The 21787-nt window shown below is 54.0% G+C and overlaps 1 protein-coding gene and 1 long non-coding RNA gene across 5 annotated transcripts in view; one reads left to right on the top strand and one right to left on the bottom strand.

Annotated features, from left to right (window-relative positions):
- The window catches only part of LOC116578439, a 28341-nt gene extending 12877 nt beyond the window's left edge, over nucleotides 1-15464 (bottom strand). The window contains exons 1-4 of one of the 2 annotated variants that reach the window (XR_004280879.1): nucleotides 15402-15464; nucleotides 14382-14540; nucleotides 5208-5293; nucleotides 4444-4510 (exon numbers count right to left, since the gene is read on the bottom strand). This is a non-coding gene — a long non-coding RNA (uncharacterized LOC116578439). Of the gene's footprint in view, nucleotides 1-4443; nucleotides 4511-5207; nucleotides 5294-10990; nucleotides 11058-14381; nucleotides 14541-15401 lie in introns of those variants that run through there. The other variant, XR_004280880.1, reaches the window with a different exon arrangement.
- On the top strand, nucleotides 1465-21301 carry MYCBPAP (MYCBP associated protein). 3 transcript variants are annotated; one of them, XM_032322766.1, is made up of 19 exons: nucleotides 1465-1570; nucleotides 7444-7571; nucleotides 8406-8565; nucleotides 8703-8806; nucleotides 9565-9748; nucleotides 10002-10117; nucleotides 10865-11015; nucleotides 11902-12017; nucleotides 12099-12214; nucleotides 12644-12752; nucleotides 14397-14586; nucleotides 15198-15385; nucleotides 16351-16497; nucleotides 16987-17412; nucleotides 17796-17917; nucleotides 18508-18623; nucleotides 19023-19159; nucleotides 19324-19494; nucleotides 21127-21301. In XM_032322766.1, the coding sequence occupies exons 1-19, from the start codon at nucleotides 1528-1530 to the stop codon at nucleotides 21226-21228; spliced, it is 2826 nt and encodes a 941-aa protein (XP_032178657.1). In that variant the 5' UTR covers nucleotides 1465-1527; the 3' UTR covers nucleotides 21229-21301. The 3 variants fall into 3 exon arrangements, with proteins under 3 accessions (XP_032178657.1, XP_032178656.1, XP_032178658.1); XM_032322765.1 differs by lacking the exon at nucleotides 1465-1570 and adding an exon at nucleotides 1577-1802; XM_032322767.1 differs by lacking the exons at nucleotides 1465-1570; nucleotides 19023-19159; nucleotides 21127-21301 and adding an exon at nucleotides 1577-1802 and having other exon boundaries at nucleotides 19324-19478.
- The last annotated feature ends 486 nt before the right edge of the window (nucleotides 21302-21787 follow it).

Raw genomic sequence — 21787 nt, 5'->3', positions numbered from 1 at the left:
GAAAGTGGGTGGGACCTATCCAAGGTCACTCGGGGGATGGCAGCAGAGCCCAGTCAGGCTGTGTACCTGCCTAACCAAGTACCTCTCCCACCCTCTTCTTCCGTCTCTGCAGAACCCTCCCTGAATGGCCCTCAGGCCTCTGCTTGCTCCCAACCTGCTTACTCTACTCACAAGCTATGCAATCTCCCAAAGCTAAAAGGCTTTCCAGAAGCTGGGCTCTTGGCTTGAGTTCGTGAATGTTTGTCTTTAGCTCTAGAGTGGACTCTGAGGACCTAGAGGGCAAGAGAGAATGTTTCTTATTTTCCTCCATATGTCACAAAGCTCCAAGTTGCTTTCTTCAAGAAAGAACTCCCTGTTCACGTGCAAGGAGTAGAGTTAGCAGACAGCCTCTAATGAACGTTCTTTGCCCCAGAGGTCTACCACTCTGTGCGATATGCAACACAGTCTGAGGCTCTCCCAGCCCAGTCCCACTTCCTCCCCCTTCATCTTTCCTAGGCCCTACCACATCCCCGCTCCTCCAGGCAATAAACACTTTGCACTCCCAACCCCATCTCAGTGCCTGCTTCCTCGTGAGCCCAGAAGACACAGTGATCAGCTTGATATTATCATAAGTGCTCCATAAATGTTCATGAAGTGGACTGAACAGGGGACTCTCTGAGGGGGGGTTGGAGAGAGTGGAAGGAAGCTGGTGTTTGGGCCCCTGAGAGCAAAAGAGAGGCTGCCCAGAGAGGATGTGACCATATAGAGGGGGCATGAAGAGGCTGTGCCCCCTGGGACAGGCAGGGAGCCCGGAGAATAACCACGCTTTAGGGCTCTAGGGAAAAAAATACACGGGGTGCAATTATAAAGTGGAGACCACAGAGGGGCTACTTTAAATTAGGGAGTCAGGGGCGCCTGGGTGGCTCAGTGGGTTAAAGCCTCCGCCTTCAGCTAGGGTCACGATCCCAGAGTCCTGGGATAGAGCCCTGCATCCCGCTCTCTGCTCAGCGGGGAGCCTGCTTCCCTTCCTCTCTCTCTACCTGCTTCTCTGCCTACTTGTGATCGCTGTCTGTCAAATAAATAAATAAAATCTTAAAAAAAAAAAATTAGGGAGTCAAGGGCTTTATCTCCAAGGACTGAAACCAGCAATGTGAGAAGGGCCCAAGTCGGGGTAAAAGCCTGAATTATTTGGGAGGTGATGGAGGGCCTGTAGCGAGCGCGGGCGGGTGTAGGACATAGGCGCCCGGAAAGGACAGGCAGGGGCCACCGAGTCCCTGAAACCCACGATAAGTCACGCAGGGGGTTTCAGCCTGGCATGAAAGGAATGACCCGGCGGCAGTCGCCTGGAGACGCAGAGGGAAAGCCGGAGCCCTGGCCACCCCTACCCTGCCGTCCTGCCCACCTCCCCCAGTACTGGGTGCCTCGCCCCGCTCCCCCTGGCAGCTGACGTCACGGCGCTCTCCGGCGCCCCTGTGACGTCACGCCCCGCTGGGCTCCTACTCCGCGCGCGGGAGGAGTGGCCCGCGGCGGGCGCGTGGGCGTGGCCGGATGAAAAAGATGGCTGCCAAGCAGTCTCCGCCCAAGTTGATCGGTGGGTGCGCGCCCCCGCACGGGACGCTGGTTGCTATGGACGCGTCGGCGGCCGCTGGCGGGAGGGCGCGCGCGCGCGGGGTCGCTGGGGTGCCGCGCAGCCTCGTTATCCCAGGTCCCCGCGGCGCAGGGCCGCGCTCAGAGCGCGGGCGACACCATGAAGTCTCTAAAGAAGGAGTCCCGCCTAAGAATACCTGCAAACAGATTCTTGGAGGCTGCAGAAGCCATTAAAGGTTGGCGCTGGCTGCCTTGGGAGCTCAGGAGAACCCGAAAGGGGCTGGGGTTTTTGGATGGGATTCACGACACGGGGCCTGGAGGACGGGGGTGACAGCAGGATGGAGGTAAAGATCACGGGGAAATGGGGTACGGAATAAGGCTACCCCATACCTCAGGGATGATGTACAAGGCAGCGCGACCCGCGAAGGGAGGGGGTCCAGTACCCTGGGCCTTGGGGATGGGGACATAGGAACACTGACCGAGGCCTCAGGGATTAACTGCTGGGGAGATGGCTTGGGGCAGGAAGGCATAGGAGACCTCTACGTCTAACCATATCTTAGGGTGGGACTCAGAAGGCAGGAGCCCTCCACTGGGTGGGGTGCAGAAGAGTCAGGAAAGAGTTTCAGAAGGGCCAGGAACTGGAGTCCTTGGGAAAAGAAGTTCAGGAAAGAATGCAAGAAACATGTGGAGGTGGTGAAACCAACACCTTGGGCGGATTCTTGAGGATGTTCACCTAAGAGACCTGCTGGAAAAACCCAGAAGAAATGACTAACTCGGCCAATTCTGTTTCCCACCATGTATATCCGTCCTTTCGGGATGGATAACACCTATCCCGGTTGTTTAACCTGGAGCCCATTGCAGACATGACTACTTCTGGCTGCCTCAGCTACCCTCTGGTTGCAGGTGGCAGGGTCCCGGGGTGTCTAACTGCACACTGACCCCCATGGACATGTTCCTATTTGCAGCCCACCCCCTTTCCATTTACTGAGGGTCTGCTGTGTGTGGGCACCGTGCTGGGCAGCAATGGTGTCAGTATCCACTGTGTGACCCCAGCCCACAAGAAACGCAGAGTCTAGTGACCTGTGGGAGAAGGAACCAGACAAATATGAGTGCTGCAATATTGGGATCCCTAAGTGGTTATGGGGGCTCAGAGTACCTGACCCCGGCCTTAGATGCTAGAATCTGAGGGGAAGGTTTTCTGAAGAAGGTGGCATCTGTGGCTGGCCTCCTTCCTCCCCTCCCCCGCAAAAGGCAGTTTGCTTCTCCAGGCTAGCAGGAGCCGTGTGAGTTAAAGCATGGAACTAGGACATTGGTGGCCAGGGCAGAGGTGGTGGGTGTGGAGGAGAGGGAGGGAGCCAGACAGGGCTGCACAGGTAGGCAGGGGCCAGACCAAGCAAGGGCTTCACTTGCTAAGTCAGAGTCTGGATGTGCTCTTGCAGGCGCTGGGGAGACCCAAAGCCTCAGAGCAGTGGTGCAAAGCTCAGTGGGAGGAGAGGGGGAGGTCTGCCATCAGCAGGGACCCCTGGGAGGCCTGCTTAGTCAGTATGGCTGGCTTTAATCCCTCTTTGTAGTACAAAAGTCCAATTTAGGCTGAGTTGAGATGCTGTTTCATGATATAACTTTCTTAAGATTTAGAGAGGGACAACATGAGTGGGTGGGGGAGGGGCAGAGGAAGAGAAACAGACCCCCACTAAGCAAGGAGCCCTCTGAGGACATGGGGCTTGATCCCAGAACCCCAAGATCATGACCTGAGCCAAAAGCAGACACGTAACTGGCAGAACCACCCAGGCACCCCTCATGATCTAATTCTTAATAGTGGACAGAGAAAGAAAAGGAGCTGGGACCTTTTCCCAAGGGCAGTCAAGGTCTTTCCTAGCTACTGCCTCCTGCACACCTAGTTTCTGGATCTTATCAGATTTGAACTTTCTGCTGTACACAAATCAAGGAACGATTTATCACTACATAGTTATTTTTAAGAAGGGGAAATGTAATTTGTTAAATAGCCATTTGAGTTGAGAACATGCGCCAGAGTGAGGAGGGGGAAAAAAACCTGTTTAGTTTAGCATGCAAGATACCTTTTTTTCCTCCTAAATATCTCAGGGGACGTCGGTAATGTAGTAGGACAATACTTTTATTCCCCCCAGCCCCGATATAATACACTAATCCACAAATATGATCTTATGCTGTATTTCTCCAGGGTCTCTGAATTATAAGCAAAAAGCAAGCAAATATTGTGACTATAAATCTGTTTAGGGATGCGAGCCCTTTTGCCTTCCAAGTTTGTCCCTGCTTTTGTTACGAAACTGGGAAGATTCCCAGCAGTCCCAGATGCCCCTCCCTGATCAAGGAAAGCTCAGCCCTGGTAGGGACAGCGTCTCCCTTGGTTCCCCCAGTGCAATCTGGGGGAAGTTCTCAAAGACCTTGATCAACACAGAAAAAGGATAACATCTAGATAACACAAGAAACAGAAAACTCAAGGCCAGGTTTCTCCTCCAAGGCTTCCCCCGCTTTCCTCCACTCCTACCCGCCTGAGCATCTTGCTTCCAGCTGCCTGGCCTACCTCCAGCCAAAATGTCCCCCAACTGCCCTATGCAAGGGGGCTGGTCTTTTACCCCCCCACGGCTGCCGGAATCAAGGGAGAAATGCCAGCTGTGGGGCTCACCAGAACCCCCCCTCAGCTTGGCTTTCCAGACCAAAGAACAGGAAAATAGCTGAGCTTCCTTAGGTTTAGTAGTGAGACACATCCTGACCCTGCCAAGTACCCTCCCCCAGGTCCTGAAATGACCCCCACACAATCATCCTTCCTCCCTGCTCTCCCCCGCTTGCCTCTCCATACTACTGAGCTCCCCCGCCCAGCCCCCAGTCCACCTGGCTTACCCTCATTGGATGAATCACTCTGAAATGCTGCTTTTACCAACGCACCCTCGTGGACCAAACCTCCTTCCTGCCAGTGAGAAGACAAATGCTTCAGCCTTACTTTACCAAGCTGACATGCCCTGATTTTTCTGTCATCCCTAATGGCACCTCCACCTCCCCCAACAAGCCTTCTGTGTCGCCATGCCCCCACATATGCCATGCTCAGCCCTGCCTCCCCCTTTGCTCTGTGACCTCACCTGGAACAGCTCTGTTTGCTGCTCTGCCTGTCCCAAGGTTTCTGGTCCTTCAGGGCCTAACTCAGCCTCTGACCCCTGCACGTGCTCTTCTGGACCTTTCTTTACAGCCCTAACCTGTAGGATCCGCATCCATTTGTTCCTCCTTTAATGTGTAACCAAACACCTGGTCTTTGCCACTAACTCAGGGCCTCATGTGATGCTGGTGTATGTTAGTGTCTGCTGCTGTTTTCAGCTCCTCAAGAGAAGGAGCCCTATCTTCACCTTTTATACCACCGCCTCTGCAGTTCATAGCACAGAGAAATTGCTTGGTAAATATTCTGTAGGGTGAATTGAAGTTTAAAGTGTATATATCATTTTCCAAAGTATTCCTTAACTAGAACATACTGCTCCCTGACTGTATGTTATACCAGAGCTTTGAACTGCATCCAAGATAACCTCAGAAAAACCTCAGAGCAGAGTTTCACGATTTTGGAAACCTTTAGCAATGTTGAAGGTTTATAAATTTACACATGGTGATTAGACACCCACCAGTGAAAAGCACACATCTGGAGATGCGTAATCCCTTGGGAAGCTGTAGATCCAGCCGAGGTGACAGACAGGAGGAAGCAAATGTTCTGGAAAACATAAATAATTCCAAAATAGTTATTTATGCGAAGTCTATTTATTTATTTGCTTAACCCCTACGCCCAGTGTGGGGCTGGAACTCATGACCCCCAGATTGAGAATCACGTGTTCCTCCGACTGAGCCAGCCAGGCGCCCCCAGGTTCCAAAATGTGTATTAAAACCAGCCTGCAACTGCTCCCTGTTGTCTCTTGGACGACCACCAACACAGGTGACTTTGGGGAGAAGGGAGAGAGGAAGTAGAAATTCAAGCCTAAGGGTGCACCTCCCCGTGGGGCAACAGATGGGACCAGAACGTGGGGTTAAGCCCATCTGCCCTGTTTGTGCGCGCGCGCGCGCGTGTGTGTGTGTGTGAGTGTGTGTGTACGCGTGCACACAGCCCTGTGGTTTCACTGACAGATACTCCTGGGTGTCTGCTGACCCCGTCGCCGAGGAGAGGACTCTGACCGATAGGCCCCATTTAGAGTTACGCTGTTGGGATGATTCTGGCTTAGGTGTTTGGGCCACCATGTGGCCACTTCCTACAAAACATTTGATTTGGGTCATCAAAACCCCGCTTTGATGTCTGAGTGATAATGGCCCCTTGAACATTAGAGCACTCTGAGTAGCAGTGGACAAAACCAAGTTTTGGTTTAAAGTCCCTAAAGGCTGGACTTGGGCTTGCTTTTGCGTATTCTGTGTCAGGCCTTAACCTAAGAACATTCTAAACCAGGGGCAGCAGCCAGAGAAACAAAATGCATTTGAAACTGTAAACCCACGTCTGTGGAAGGAAGACAGGGAGGGCGTCCTGCTGGGGAGCGACTTGCTCTGTCCACGAGTTCTCAGTGCTGCGCTCCTGCCGGCCTGTGCAAGAAAGAGGGTCAGATCTCTCCACTTTCCTCCAGTCCCATGAGCCGCTTTTGTCAAGCCCTTCATGCCCCCCATAGACTCCTAAAGACCCCCCCCCATTCCATATTGCGTTCCTTATCCATTCCTTGCCATGTTATGACCCTCAGGGTAAAGACCAAAGTCCTTTACACAGCTCACTAAGCTCTGAGCCATGTGGCACCTACTTCCCTCCCCAGGCACAGCTTCCTACCCCCCACCTCGCTGCTCTCCAGCTATTTAAAAAATGTGCTTGGAATTCCAGATGCCCACTCTCTCTGTTGCCTCTAGGCCTCTCCGTGCTCTTCCCTTTGGAATGCCTATTCCCCAGAGCCTTTCCCGTGTCTAAGCTCCATCATCTTCAGCTCATAGTGTAAACATCACCTCCTCAGGAAGCCCCCCACCCCCCGACCTCCCCACTGGGAGGCTGGGGTACCTCCCCGGACACACCCATAGTGATCCTAGTTCAGGGAACCTGTTTGATGGTCTTGTTTGGGCTTGTGCTCTTGGATGCCCGAGACTCTGCTTTATATCCCCAGAACCTAGCACAATGCCTAGCGAGATGCTTACACAGTATTTATTAAATGAAAGAATGTGAAATAAATGCTCAGGGGTGAAGGTTCTGCTTTGCCCAGAGCATCCGCATTTTAGCCAGTGTCCTAAGAAACCTGACGTCTTCACCTAGAACGTGTCAATGCCGCTAATGCGGAGAGCTGGGAAAGCATCTAGTCCTGTTGTACCAAACTCCTATGCTTCAGAACCACCGAAGGAGTTTTTACAAAATACAGTTCCCTTGGCCCTGGCCCCAGGAAGTAGCTAGGAAGCTCTATTAGTAAAAGTCTTCAGAAGACCCTCAGGCAGACATTTGACAAATATTTGGAAAACATTGATTTAGTCGGGCTTTCTCTTTTTACAAAAAGGAAAACAGAGACCGGGAGAGGCTAGGTGATACACCCAAGGTTTTATAGCTTATAAATGGCACATCCTGGAACGGACTATCTTCCGATCGCAACTCCAGCTCCAAAAGTTCCAGTCACTGTAGCAGGCCAAGGGGGACAGAGAACTTTGAGAGAGTTCTCCAACTTTGAGAGAGAACTCCAAGCCACCTTGGTAGCCTCTGCTGTCTGTCTAGTTGTTGAGCTATGCCTTCTACCATGAACTCTAATGTAGATAGATATTAGCTTTTATATATTAGAATATATATTATATATCTCTATTAGAATATACACAGTACATATATTTATATTTCAGCAGTGGTACCTTTCTGCTTCTCTTTAGAAAAGAAGAGGACAAAGATAGCTGAACAGCCCACACCCCCCATTCAGGAAGAACCTGAGCCTGTCAGCAATGTCCTACAAGGGGATGACATTCTTGCCTTAGCCATTAAGAAGGAAGATCTAAAGAAGGTAAGGATGAAGTCCAGGATCCTTTATTGCAGGAGCATTTCTGGGTCAGTCCGCCTGGTCGGGAACATCAACCGTGCCCACTGTCTCTTCACCATCTCTCCACTCAGAGGGAGTGTCTAATTCCATAGAAAAATCGAACATGGATTCTTTGCACTTTTGCATCTAAAGGAATTTTTTTTAAAGATTTTATTTATTTATTTGACAGAGAAAGACACACAGAGAGAGGGAACACAGGCAGGGGGACTGGGAGAGGGAGAAGCAGGCTTCCTGCAGAGCAGGGAGCCCAATGCTGAGCTCGATCCCAGGACTCCGGATCGTGGCCTGAGCTGAAGGCAGATGCTTAACGACTGAGCTACCCAGGCACCCCCATCTGAAGAAATTTACTATGTGGTTTATTTTAACATTGCTGAGAGTCCTAGAGAACCATAGGGAAATGACATGTTCAGGTGTCTTGCTTCCCACTGAGGCAAGTGCCGGTCACCCCCATTTCATAGAAGGGAAAATGACTCTGAGGAGTACATTGCAGGCGTGGATACAGCTGCTGAACCCGCACCCCATGCTTTACCCTGGAAGAGTCGGCCACTTCTCACCTGCACTGTCTGGAGGGTTTAAATGTTACTTTTTCCCTCCCGGACATCACTGAGACTTTAGTCTGTGGCATAGACATTTCCTCGACAGAGCATATGGACAGAGCTGGAACAACAGATTTGTCAGCCTTCAGGAATTCCACCAAAAATTAGGACCGAGGAGATGGGTGGTGTTTTTCTTCCTCCTGATCTCAAGTGGAATTCTCCTGTTTCATTTTATTTTGGTTTTTTGGGTTTTTTTTTTAAGCAACACATTCCTCGCTTCATTGAGACACAAGATCGACCTGCTGTTACCCAGAAATTTATCATTCGGAAACTCAAGCCCAAGGATCCGAAGAGGAAGGTCTGCCATTTAGTTGCACATCCTGCTACCCCAGATGCAGCCACGAAGCCCCTGGACTACTCTGGTATGGCACAGGCTTGACCCTGGCAGCCTTGGCCTCTGAGTTCATGGGCCCAGCCTTGGGAGGAAAATGGGTCACCAGCAGAAAGTAACTGCCTTGAAACATTGACATGAGCTAGTCCCTCCCTGCCATCCCCCCAGGCCCAGGCGACAGCTTCCATGGCTGTGACCAGATCCTGCCTCACCACATCCTGGGGAGTCTCCAGGACTTTAAGAGAATTGCCATTGCTCAAGGGAACACCCAGGTTGGTTTGCACAGAGCTATGGGGAGGGGAGCAGTCACTGGAGCCATTCCAGTGGTACCCACCCGGTGGAACCAAGCACGACTTGGGGACTGGGGTTAGACAGTTCCCTCCTGGGCCCTGGAATCTGAAAAGCTCATGACCCTCCCCCTGAAAGAGTGAAGCCCCCTTAGACTGGCTTCAGCTGAAGTCAGCAGTTCACCATAAGGATACAGAGGTGCCTCAAGGAACCCCAAAGCCAGAGTGTGCGGGGCTCCAGTTAGAACCCAGAGAGGCATCGGGGCTCGGTGTTCCTGTTCCTCCGCGCACCACTGGCTTTATTAGCCCTTCCCCAAAGCCTGGCCTGCTCGCCTCGGTGGAGGAGGGCAGCTTCTCGCAGCTCCTGTGACTGCGCGTCAGTCTGTCTGTCTGTCTGACCTGAGCTTTGCTGGCTTTCGGCTCCTTTGCTTCCTTCGCTCCAGGCAAAACACCTCTGCCGGGTCAGGTGCTAAGAGGCCTGGGGTCATATAAAAATGGCTCTGTTGCCCTGCCCATAAAGGTGTCAGTTAGCATCAGTTGTGAGAGGACAGAGAGACTGAGAGTTGCTATGCCAGGGTCCAGAAGAGGAGGGACTCTGAGCAGAGGGGGAGGACGGCAGGGGGTGAGGCCTGGAGAAGTCTCTACTCTCGCCACCGCCCCCCCACCCCCACCCCCGACCCGGCCACCACCACCCCACCAACGCCTGCTTCTTACCCTTTGCATGCTCTCCCTGTACTTTTCAGCTGGCTGAGCTGATCCCCACCCCGCCGGCTTTGGTGACACTCATGTTGGCGAAAGAAGAGCCAAAGGAGAAAGCCCCCAGAGAAAAGAAGGCACATCCCTGGGCCCCACCTCCTCAGCACAACTTTCTCAGAAACTGGCAGCGCCACATCGCCTTGCGGAAGAAGCAGCAGGAAGCCCTCAGCGGTGAGCACAGTGGACAGGGTTCCCTCCAGGCCTCGGCCACCACCAAGGCTCCGCTGCTGTGTTTTCCTGTGGCTCCACCTGGCCGAAGCCTGGATGCAGCCTGGTCACGTTGTGCCCTCCACCCCCTCTATCCCCAAGTGCTTCTTGCTTTTAGTGGGTCCCGAAATCAGCCCAGCCTGGGGCTGACGGCGCAGGGCTACGCTCCTGTTCTGACCTGAGGGAGGAGCTGCATTCTTGGCTCTCTCCTTTCCAGAACACCTGAAGAAGCCAGTGAGCGAGCTGCTGATGCACACTGGGGAGACCTACAGACGGATCCAGGAGGAACGGGAGCTCATTGACCGAATACTTCCAACACAGCATGATGGGAAGGTAAGGACAGAGTTCCCAGGTGCTCTGTGAGGAAGGGGGTTCTGGATCCAAGGATGGCTGCCTCAGGTTGCACAATTAGGAACAAGAAAATTGGGGCACCTGGTGGCTCAGTCGTCAAGCGTCTGCCTTCAGCTCAGGTCATGATCTCAGGGTCCTGGGATTGAGCCCGGCATCGGGTTCCCTGCACAGCAGGAGGCCTGCTTCTCCCTCTCCCACTCCCCCTGCTTATGTTTCCTCTTTTGCTGTGTCTCTCTCTGCCAAATAAATAAATAAAATCCATAAAAAAAAAAAAGGAAAAAGAAAATATGCTCATTGCAAGGCATTTTGAAGCTCTTAAGGCCTTTACTGTTACAAGGCTTTCAGGGGCCTGACTAGTGAGGTTACTCAGCCTGTGGTGGTCTGAGGTAGTCAGTTTGAGGGAAAAGATAGCATGGTATTGGGATATTAGAATAGTCTAATATCAGTGTTCTCCTAAAAGCCGAGGCTCCAGCTTTCAGGGGACCTGGGGCACCGTCCTCTGCCGTGTTTTGTCAGTTCAGTGCCTCTATGGGCCTGTGCCATCCGTCTGGGGCTACAGAAGAGCACAGTGGGTGCTTCTATCCTGCTCTCAGCAGCAGGGAATCCCCCCTAGGGAGAGTATCTGAGGTCTGTGGCACTCTTGTCCCGCTGGGCACCCCCCACCCCCGCCTCCACCAGCCTCTCTCCAAAGTGCCTAGGTGCTGTGACTCCCCTGTCCTTCCTTGCCAGACCTGTGAAGAGACCAGTGGGTTCTGGAGTCGCCTGGAATACCTGGGAGATGAATTGACGGGTCTGGTGATGACAAAGACAAAAGCTCAGCGTGGCCTCCTGGAACCCATCACTCACGTCAGGAAGCCCCAGTGCATCCAGGCAGAGATGGGTGAGGAGCGGGCTGGAGACGCGACGGCAGCTTGTGGCTGGCCTAGGAGGGGGAATGGCAGGGCTCCGGATGAGAATGGCCTGGGATGGAGCCCATAACCCCTGGAGGTCCAGCCCCCCTGCAGTAAGACAGTGATGGAAGGGGGAGGGGGGCAAGTGGGAGCAGGAGCTGTGGGACCGCTCTTTCCACGTGGCCACCATGGCTCGTAGTCATCGAGCTCCTGAAGCATGGCTGGCATGGACTCAGGTGTGCTGTAAGAACTGCACACTGGGTTTCGAAGATTAGTACTAAAAGATATACTTTATTAATCATTTTTATACTGATTACATGTTGAAATGATACTATTCTCGATCTTGGGTTAAACTGTTTTAATGAAGTGAATTTCATCTGTTTCTTTTCGCCTTTCCCAGTGTGGCATCTCGGGAATTTTCCATGACATTAGTGGCTTGCTTTTGTGGTTTGCATGCTATTTCTCTACTGGGCTCGGGCCCCAGCTGTGTTGGGTCTGCGAACTCCAGTGGGTTTCTTAAGCCCTCTCGTCCTCAGTTTCCCCACCTGTAAAGTACTGTGGGAGTGTTCAGTGGGACAGGGTGTGCAGTAGGAGGTTTTGGCTGGCTGTTAAATACTCAGTCAGATGTGGCTGATGTTGTGATTATAATCCAAAGGTTTGCAGGGTTCTGAGCTGGTCGTGCAGGAGTCCTGCACAGGGCTGCTGAGGCAGTAGGGATGGGGCGGGAGGACCGGAGTCAAGCCTCACAGGAAAGCTATACTTTCCTCTTTCCCAGAAGCGGTGCTGAGGTGGGTGCTTGTGGTGCCCCTCATTAGTGGGTGGGGAAGAGACCCCCGCAGCCGACTGTGCTGAGGGCCCTTGGCCTCGCCGCTCTAGGACTGCCGGCCTGGAAGGAGGCTGGGTATCGCTACACCTGGGATCGGAGTCTGTTTCTGATCTACCGACGCACAGAGCTGCAGCAGCTTATGGCAGAGCTGGATTTCAGCCAGCAGGTACGCCTTTGGGCAGTCCCAAGCCCCTCGTGATGCACCTGTCTTCGGTCTGCTAATCTTCCCTTTCTTGGTCTCTCTGAGGATATTGACGGCCTGGAGGTGGTGGGCCAAGGGCAGCCGTTCACCACTGTGAAGGTGGAAGACTTCAGAGTATTTGACAGGAACCAGGAAAGCTCCTCAGAAGACACAGTGCCCTTGTGAGTCGGCCTGGGCCCCAGGGAGAGGGGTCGGGGAGAGTGGCTTCCCCCGGCACCTGCAGTATAAAGGCAGACTTCCCACTCCGAAATCCAGGTACCTCCATCCCCGCCTCTCTCTGGGCCCCTCCCAACACCTGTGCCAGCTTTTCTGTGACCATCTGCTCCCTCCCAGCAACCAGCCCCTAACGGGGATTTCCCTGCCATTCCTTTGCTGGTAAATGCCGTGCGTGCTGCATGGCCATGCGCGAAGAGTCTCTGTGTGTCCCAGCAGCACCTGCCTGTAGGGATAGAGTGGGACGAGGCCCGAGTGGAGCTGAGGGTACTCCATCAGAGGACAGAGCCCAGCACCTGTCCAGGCCATTTCCCTGGGTGCCACGGGGCAAGACTGGGGTAGCCTCCGGGGAAGTAAGCCCTTGGTCTTTCTTACAGAGACTTGGCCAGTTACCCTGATGTGGTCCCCATGCCTATTCTTGGCCCTTCTCTGCTGTTCTGTGGGAAGCCAGCTTGCTGGATCAGAGGCAGTAACCCACAGGACAAGGTAAAATGGATTCCACCCTCGCCCACCTGCTGCAAGGGCCTCCCTCGGGTGCAGTCCCAGGGTGACTGTGGCAGTCACAAGCAGCCTGGACAGTCACCTCTTTGCATTTATCTGGTCATACATTTAGCATGTCTGAAAATGGTAACAGGAGTGCTAACTTGCACCAGAATAAAATCACGAGGCTGAAAAGAGACTGTCACAAGCCACCCAGTTTGTACCCAGCCCCTAAGCATGTAAATAAACAAACCTCAAACAGGTATGGCTTTGGGGCACCTGGGTGGTTCAGATGGTTAAGTGTCTGCCTTTGGCTCAGGTCATGATCTCCAGGTCCTGGGATCGAACCCCACAACAGGATCCTAGCTCAGTGGGGAGTCTGCTTCTCCCTCTGCCCATCTTGTGCTCTCTCTTTCTCAAATGAATAAATAAAATCTTTTTTAAAAAACCAAACAGGTATGGCTTCAAGAAGGTTCTAAAATATTCTTCAAAGGCGCCTGAGTGGCTCATTTGGTTAAGTATCCAACTCTTGTTTTCGGCTCAGGTCATGATCTCAGGGTCATGAGATTGAGCCCCATATCGGCTTCCATGCTGGTCGTGAAGCCTACTTAAGATTCTGTCTCTCCTGGGGCACCTGGGTGGCTCAGTGGGTTAAGCCGCTGCCTTCGGCTCAGGTCATGATCTCAGGGTCCTGGGATCGAGTCCCGCATCGGGCTCTCTGCTCAGCAGGGAGCCTGCTTCTTCCTCTCTCTCTCTGTCTGCCTCTCTGCCTACTTGTGATCTCTCTCTGTCAAATAAATAAATAAAATCTTTAAAAAAAAAAAAAAAAGATTCTGTCTCTCCTGGGTGCCTGGGTGGCTCAGTCAATTAAGCGTCTGCCTTGGGCTCAGGTCATGATCCCAGGGTTCTGGGATTGAGTCCCCCGTTGGGCTCACGGTTCAGTGGGGAGTCTGCTTCTTCCTCTCCCTCTGTTCCTTCCCCTGCTCATGCCCTCTGTCTCTTTCTCTCTCAAATAAATAATCTTTTTTTTTTAAGATTTTATTTATTTGAGAGAGAGAGAGATAGCAAGAGAGGGAACACAAGCAGGAGGAGTGGGAGAGGAAGAAGCAGGCTTCCCGCTGAGCAGGGAGCCTGACATGGCTCAATCCCAGAACCCTGGGATCATGACCTGAGCCCAAGGCAGATGCTTAACCAACTGAGCCACCCAGGTGCCCCTAAATAAAGTCTTAAAAAAACCAAAAGACAAAAAACTAAAAAAAGATTATCTCCTTCTTTTCTCTGCCCTCCCCCCACCCCGCCCTGCCCACCCCACCCCCACCCCTGCTTGCAGGCAAGCCCAGCTCTCTCTTGCTTTCTCTCTTAAAAAAAAAAACAAACAAACAAACAAAAAAAAAACTTCAGCTCTAAGGAGCAGAACTGCTCATCAGATACACAATCTGTTTTCTCTCCCCTTCTTGCTGTGGATCGCAGCCTCAGAGACAACTGCTACTGGAGGACAATGCTTGCACTCAGAGCACCCAGGCCCTGGAGCACTGGGACATAGGACTTTCAATGCCAAACCCAGAAAAGCTGCTTTCAAACCAGGATGAATTGGTCACCGGAGGCCAGAGCCTCCCTGAGAGGCATTTCTCTTACCTCCTCCTTCCCTAGAAGCATGTTGGAATTGCTGTCCGCTTGACCTTCGAAACTCTAGAAGGAGAGAAGACATCTTCGGAGCTGACCGTGGTCAATAATGGCACAGTGGCCATTTGGTACGACTGGCGGCGGCGGTCCCAGCCGGACTCTTTCCAAGGCCTGAAGAGAAACAGGATGCAGCGGTTTTACTTTAACAATCGAGAAGGTACCTGGCTGCTTCACTCCCTGCCTCCTGTCCTCTAAGAAGCCATGGTCGGGCTAATGCTCCTGCAAGGTTGAGCCGCTCTCCCCTGCCTATTCCCTCCCATTTCTTCTGTGAATTATGTCCTCTCCCAGCTGTTCATGTCTGTAGGCGGTGGGGGTGGTCGAACTCTTGAGAACACAGAGCAGTGAGTCACCAGGGAGCAAAAATTTTCTAGGGGTCCAGTTACCTAATTGCTCGGGCCTGAGGCTAGGGCCATCTCCCCCACCATCCCTGTTTGCCTGGGACTTTCAGTTTTCACACAGAAAGTCCAAAGTCCCACATCCCAGGAGAACCCTCATTTCTGGGCAAACCAGGATGGTCTGTCACCCTGCCTGGGGCTCAGTTAACTGTATGTGCATAGGCATAGGGCTCAGTTAACTGTATATGTATAGGCTTAGGGCTCAGTTGACTGTATATGCATAGGCTTAGGGCTCAGTTGACTGTATATGCATAGGCTTAGGGCTCAGTTAACCGTATATGCATAGGCTTGGGGCTCAGTTAACTGTATACATGCAGGCTTGGGGCCCAGCTAGCTTCTCTGTGGTGAAAACCTCTGTCTCCGTCCCTCTCAGGTGTGATTCTGCCTGGAGAAACGAAAACCTTTACCTTCTTCTTCAAGTCTTTGCATGCTGGGATCTTCAGGGAATATTGGGAGTTTGGAACCCACCCCACACTACTAGGAGGGGCTACCCTGCAGGTCAATCTCTATGCAGTCTCTCTGACCCAGGACATTTTTAGGGAAGAAAGGAAGTTACTAAAGGTAAGAGACCCAGGACCTTGGCTCCGTGGACACCAGAGAGGTTCCCCTGGACTTCTTGGTGCTGCCTTTGGGAATCCCCTTTCTCCCAGCCCCAGAGGTGAATGTTTCACAGACAAGCAGCTGGTTTTGCTCAACACACACTCCCCAGGGCTTTGTGATGTAAAAGGCGGGTGGCACAGAGAGTGGGAACAGTTTTCTGCCCCATCCTGCCTGGAGGCCCCCAGAACTGCTAGAAATACCTTTTGTGTTTGTTCACGTTGTCTGACACTATCTATCCCCTGGGGTCAGATTTAACTGGCAAACCTTTAAAACTAGAGAGAACCCCCTAACTGGTGGGGCTGACCCCGAGAGAGAGAGAGTGTCGGCTCAGGGGTGGGCACTGGGCCCCAGGTCCGCTCCAGAGCTGGCCAGCTGGGACAGTGCTTCCAGATGCTCTGTAGAAAGCAGCCTGGTTCCTACTGTGGCCACTGGAAACGAGCCAACTCCGGTAGCTGGGGCTCAGCCCACCGGAGCACAGGTGATATGGATAAGTGCCACGTCTGCTTTATTTGCTGACGGTAGGCCCCCTCTCTCTCAGGAGGAGCCCCTCTACTGTTCCCGTGGCACCCAACAGGGCGGTCAAGCCACGCTCGCAACAGGGCCCAAACCGTGTGACCCCCTGCCCCTTGCCCTTCTTCCTAACCTGGGGAAAATGCTGACTCGGTGACCTCTGGCCCCATGAGGGAGCGACATCTCCTGGACTGCTCCCCCCCTACAGCCTATCAGATATCTGGAGATACCCAAGGATTTTGAGTCTGGGAACAGGAGTGTGTGTGTGAGAGAGAGAGACAGACAGACAGACAGATGGTGGCAGGAGCTCAACCCCTAGGAAGGCACAAAGTCCTAAGGGCTCTGGCTCCCCTCAAGGGGGCAACACGGGTTTCAAAAGGCTGAGCTGCCATCTTGTCTCCCCTTCCTGTCCCCAGCACAAGCTGGCTGCCCACGAAGCAGTCACCATCGTGGAGAGTGTGCTGCAGGAGCTGCTGAGTGGGATCCTGACCCCGGAACGTGCACAATCCCCTGTCGATGCCTATCTCACGGAGGAGGACTTATTCCACCATAGGAATCCTCGGGTACAGTGCTGGCCCCTGCACCCTCACACCACCACCACCACCACCCCTGCAACCCCGGGCCTATTCTGAGCATCTGCCATGAGTAACTCACTTTCTCCTCCCAGCAGCCGGGGGCGGGGGAGGGGGGTACAATTTAGATCCCCGCTTTACAGTGAGGAAACTGAGGCCCAGGGCGGTATTAAGTCATTTGCCCAAGATAACTTAGCAGGTAAGTGGATGCTTGACCAGAATAGAGCTTCACAGACTCCTTCATTCAAACCCCATCTTGCTTGGAAATGCAAATACAAAAAAAGCTGTAAGTTGGAGATACTCAAGCGAAAAGGGAAGTGAGGAGCTGCTCTGGCCACAGAGGCTCCTGAGGGCTTCTTCCCTGTAGCCTCCATCCTGGGAGTGGGAGTCAGGGAGGGGAAACGGGGGAGGCTCCCCGGGACTCTGGGGACCCCTCCCCACCATCTCCCCATTACGTGGCTTTACTTGCCTTCGCTGCAGCTGCATTACCAGCACCAAGTGGTGCAAAGCCTGCACAGCCTGTGGCGCCAGTACTTGGTTGTGCCCCCCAAGGCCGAGGAGGCCCAGCCCGGCGAGGAGGAGCACCTCAGCCCCAGGGCCCAGCCAGCTGTGCCCCTGCCAGCCGCCTTGGAGAAGCCCCCCCTGAACAGGGAGCCTTCAGCACACTTGAAAGGCCCAATCTCCGAATCCCAGCCATCCCGGCAGGAGAATGAGGCCCGGAGGGACTCCCGGGATGCTTTGGGCTCCCAGAAGCCTGGAACCAGGGCCCGGGCTGCTCAACGGAAGAGCATTATGGAGGAGATCCTGGTGGGAGAGAGCCCAGACCTGAGGAACACAAAGAGCCCCAGGGAACCAGATGGCTTTTCCCAGCCTGAGTGGAACCTCTGCCTGGAGGATTTCAGAAAGGTTCTTGCCTGACTCTGCAGGGGTGGGTGGGGTTGCGGTCCCAGGCTGGGTGCCAGGGTACAGAGGGAGGACCCCAGCAGGCACCCAGGCCCCCATGGGCAAAGAGACCCTTCTGAGGGCCCAGGGGAAGCAGTCTCTTGGGTCATCTCTTTTGGTCTTGGGTGCCTAAGCCACCCTGGTGTAGTGAGGGGGGCTCCCTCTCTGACCCAAACACACCTTGGAGAAGAGGGTTCATGGGTACATGGTTCCGGGGGAGTCCCCGCTCCACGGCTGCACCTGCTCCTGGCCGTCTGTCCTCACAGCACCAGCCCTGTCACTAGAGGACGCAGGGACCCCGGTGTCCCACGCAGGACAGTTGCCCATGGTACCTATGACCCTGCCAGGCAGTGATGGCACTCCCGGAGGAGAACCAGAAGGAAGATAGCCTCATTCGGCTTAACAAAGCAGCCCTGGAGCTGTGCCAGGAGCAGAGGCCTCTGCAATCTGACTTCCTGCACCAGATGTGGTAAGTGTACCCCCCACCCAGCCGACCCTGCCTCCCCACTGTGGCCTCTAACCCCATCTAGCCTGTGGTTCTGGGCATGCCCCTCGAGCCCAGGTGCAGAAAGGTGCTGCAGATGCTCCCTGCTCTGCCACGTGCCACAGCAGCACCCCCCCAGCCGCCTGCAGTTAGAGCTGAGCAAGTGCCCAGTCTCTCTCCCGTCCTCTCGCTCAGTTCCCTCTCAGTGAGCAGAGGAATGGGCCAAGGAGGAACCAGAGGGCAGTGAGGAGAGGGGCACAGCAAGGGCACAGAAAGCCTTGCTTCTCCTGCGGAACTTGCTTGGCTATGGATGGGTGCCTTCAGTGGGGCCTGTTGGGCTGGGCCCAAGCGTATCTAGGGTCTTAAGCTAACTGTCTCCTGGGCCACTCTTCCCTGGCTACTGCCTGAGGGAAGCCAGATCCCTACCTGAGCGCTGGCACAGGTGCTGGTGAGGCTGCCAGCTCCCTCCACGGTAGCCCCTAGCACCCCTGTTTTAGAAGGGAAGGACCCATGCCTCCACACGTTCAAGGGCAAATGAGGGGTGATGGCTTGGTCCAGTATGTCTTGCTCTCTAGTTTGCAGCTGTGGCGGGATGTGATCGATGGCCTGGTGAGCCATTCCCTGTGGCTGAGGGCTCTGCTAGGCCTGCCTGAGAAGGAGACTATCTATTTGGACATCCCGGAAGAGCAAGGTCAGACTGCAGCCATGCACTGCCTAGCCTCGCCCCCTTGCACGCCCATCTTGTGGGATCTCCGTCAGGCTGATCCTTGGAGTTGGCCCCATTAAACCCTCCTGTCTACTGCTAGGATTTGGGACATAGAAGTGACCTGAGTGACCACCTTTGTCCAATCCCCTGGTTTTACAGGTGGAGTCCCAGAGAGGTTGAATGACTTGCCCATGCCATAAATGGAGCGGTGGGGGAGCTGGGACTGGAACCAGGCCTCCCACCCCTGCCGTGCAGCTCATGCGCCTGGACTGGGGGCTCTGCTCCTTCCTGGGGGAACAAGGGCTGAGGATCCTTGGCTTTTCCAACCCTGCCTGTGGGGTCCGTGAGGCCAGGTCACACTGTCTTCCACTCATCCTCCCTTAGATCGAAAGTCTCCTGGCACAGAAGGGAAAATGACTACCACGAAATTTGGGAAGGAGGACCGTAAAGGCGCAGCCCAGGAAAGGAAGCAGCTGGGAATCAAAGAGGACAGAAAAGCAGCCAAGTTGCCAGGGAAAGAGGCATGCGGGGACATAGGGTGGGCCCCCAGTGGGGCTGGGGCGGCATCAGAGGAGCTGTGACAGGCAGGGCACTCAGTCTAGCATGACGCCTTGGCTCTTGAGAAAGCCCTGGGCCTCCCCTGGGGACTCCTGAAGTCCTCGTGTGTCTCTGTCTCTCCAAGCAGGACCGTGCAAACAGCAAGAAGCACAAGGCGAAGGATGACAAGAAACTGATGAAATCGTCAAGTCGGGACAGGCTTTCCTTGGAAGACGCTGTCCCTGACAGCACGACCCCTTCCCAGGAACCCATAGATCCCCTGGTCATGGAGAAGTACACCAAGAGGCTACACACGGAGGTGAGGGCCTGAGCCCTGCGCCCAGACCTCCCCTCGCTCACACCCACTCTGCGGACCTTCCTCCCCTCCCTCATCCATCCCGCTTATTCCACGAACAGTCAACCCTAGTGTGTCCTGCTGGAAGGTGGAAGCAGAGCTGCCCTCATGAAGGGCATCCCGGTGTGCAAGACAGGCCTCGTGCATAAGCGACACGCCCCGTGTGTTGGGTGGCAAGCACTCTGGAGGAGCGAGGGATAACCCAGGCCGGGGGTTAGGGAAGGCCTGGGTGGGGGTGGGGGAGCTTCACTGAGAAGGTGACATCGAGCAGACTTGAAGGGAGGTGTGGGGTGGCCCTGTGGCCATCGAGGAAGAGTGCCCTGGGCAGAGGGGGCAGCTAACCCAGGGGAGGGAGTGGGCCAGGAGGACAGAGGGCAGAGCCGCCAAGAGGGAACAAATCACAGGCCAGGTGGGGCTCTGTAGGCCATCGTGTGGACTTGGGGTTTTTCTGAGTGAGAGGAGTCCACAGAGGTTTGACTGGAGGAGTGACACAGTCTGACTTAGAAGACCAGAGGGATGGACCAGAAGCCCCTCCCTTTCTGCAGTTCCCATTCCTGTCTTTGTGAGGTGTGTCTTGCAGAGAAGTCCCTGCAGGGAGCAGCACATAGAGTGACTTTCCAGCAAGTGTAAGAGTTGTGACATGCTGGAGAGCCTGCATGCTGGTTTATTCTTTTTATTTATTTATTTTTTAAGATTTTATTTATTTATCTGACAGATCACAAGTACACAGAGAGACAGGCAGAAAGAGAGAGGGGCAAGCAGGCTCCACACGGAGCAGAGAGCCTGATGCAGGGATCAGGCTCCATCCCAGAACCCTGGGATCAGGATCTGAGCCGAAGGCAGAGGCTTACCCTCCTGAGCCACCCAGGCGCCCTGATGCTGGTTTATTCTTAAGCCGCAAGTCCTTAGAGGTTCACCCGAGTATGTGTTCCATTCTTTGTTACTGTTTCGGAGGAGAGGCCCACAAAGCCACACTTGATTGTCACCGTGTCTGATGGCGGCGCTTTGCCTGCCTCCGGTGTGGACAACTAGATAGTTGGGACCATGTCACATACACTGGGGTAACGCTCTGGATCACATCTGAGCAGAAGTCCCATTTGCTGCTGGTGACATCACGGCGATGTCTGAAGGTTGATGGGGTTTAGATAGGAGTTTGAGGGCCGTCTTCAATGAAGAATCCGCCTGCCCAGGCTCAATGTGCTCCAGCCCCATAGGAGGGCACCGTCCTGGAAACATTTCAGTCTGAGGGTCTGTGATCTTACCAGAAGGAAAGCTGGCCTCTGGGTGGCCAAGGTGGAGCTGGCCCACCACGGGCGGGGTAAATGGGTACTGCTCCCTAGAATTACCCCTTTCACCACTCCAGGCTCTTGTGCCCCCATATGTCCCAAGGGCAGGATTACTTCCCCAGATGGTTTGAAAAATAAAACGATCTGCCAAAACAAAAGTTCTGTAGAAACTCTGCAAGTGTGGTTTTACCCCTTTTGCGGCTCGACATCCTGGTGTAGACCCCTCTGCCCTCATCGTGTGCTGGGTGCTGGCTTGTGGGGTGCCTTCCCAAAGCGAACCTCTGCCTGTGATTTCACTCCGTTCTTCCAGGTCTACGGGCTGCTGGACACCCTAGTGACTGACCTGATGGTCCTGGCTGACGAGCTCAGACCCGTAAAGGATGTGGAGGAGACTTTGCGTCTTTGCACCTGACTCATGTGCCCCAGGGGCCTTCTGGGAAACTGGTTCACAAACAAATCAATAAAGAACCTTCATGTTCCCACCACTTCCTTTAGGCCTTCACGTCTTGGACGTTAGATCTTTTTTTTTTTTTTTTAGATTTTATTTATTTATTTATTTGACAGAGAGAGAGAGAGCACAAGTAGGCAGAGAGGCAAGCAGAGAGAGAGAGAGGAGGAAGCAGGCTCCCTGCTGAGCAGAGAGCCCGATGTGGGACTCGATCCCAGGACCCTGAGATCATGACCTGAGCAGAAGGCAGCAGCTTAACCCACTGAGCCACCCAGGTGCCCTGGACGTTAGATCTTGATGAAAGCAGCTCACGGCCAGGGTCCCTTGTGTCCCACCTGCCTCGGATTCCCCTCCTCCTAGTTCCCGGAGCCATCCAACAGGAGGAAGGAGAGACACACCTGGAAGGTGATGTGTGGGATAATGAGCGGAAGAGCAGGCTGATACCAGGATAAGGAATGAATCATGTGACAGGACAGAGAGCATCAGCCCTGGAAATCCTTGCCTCTGACCTTACTTGGCTCAC

The sequence above is a fragment of the Mustela erminea genome, chromosome 18 (assembly GCF_009829155.1).
Source record: "Mustela erminea isolate mMusErm1 chromosome 18, mMusErm1.Pri, whole genome shotgun sequence".
Classification (NCBI taxonomy): Eukaryota; Metazoa; Chordata; class Mammalia; order Carnivora; family Mustelidae; genus Mustela; species Mustela erminea.
The sequence above is the reverse complement of the archived record's forward strand: the minus strand, read 5'-3'. Positions and strand labels throughout refer to the sequence as shown.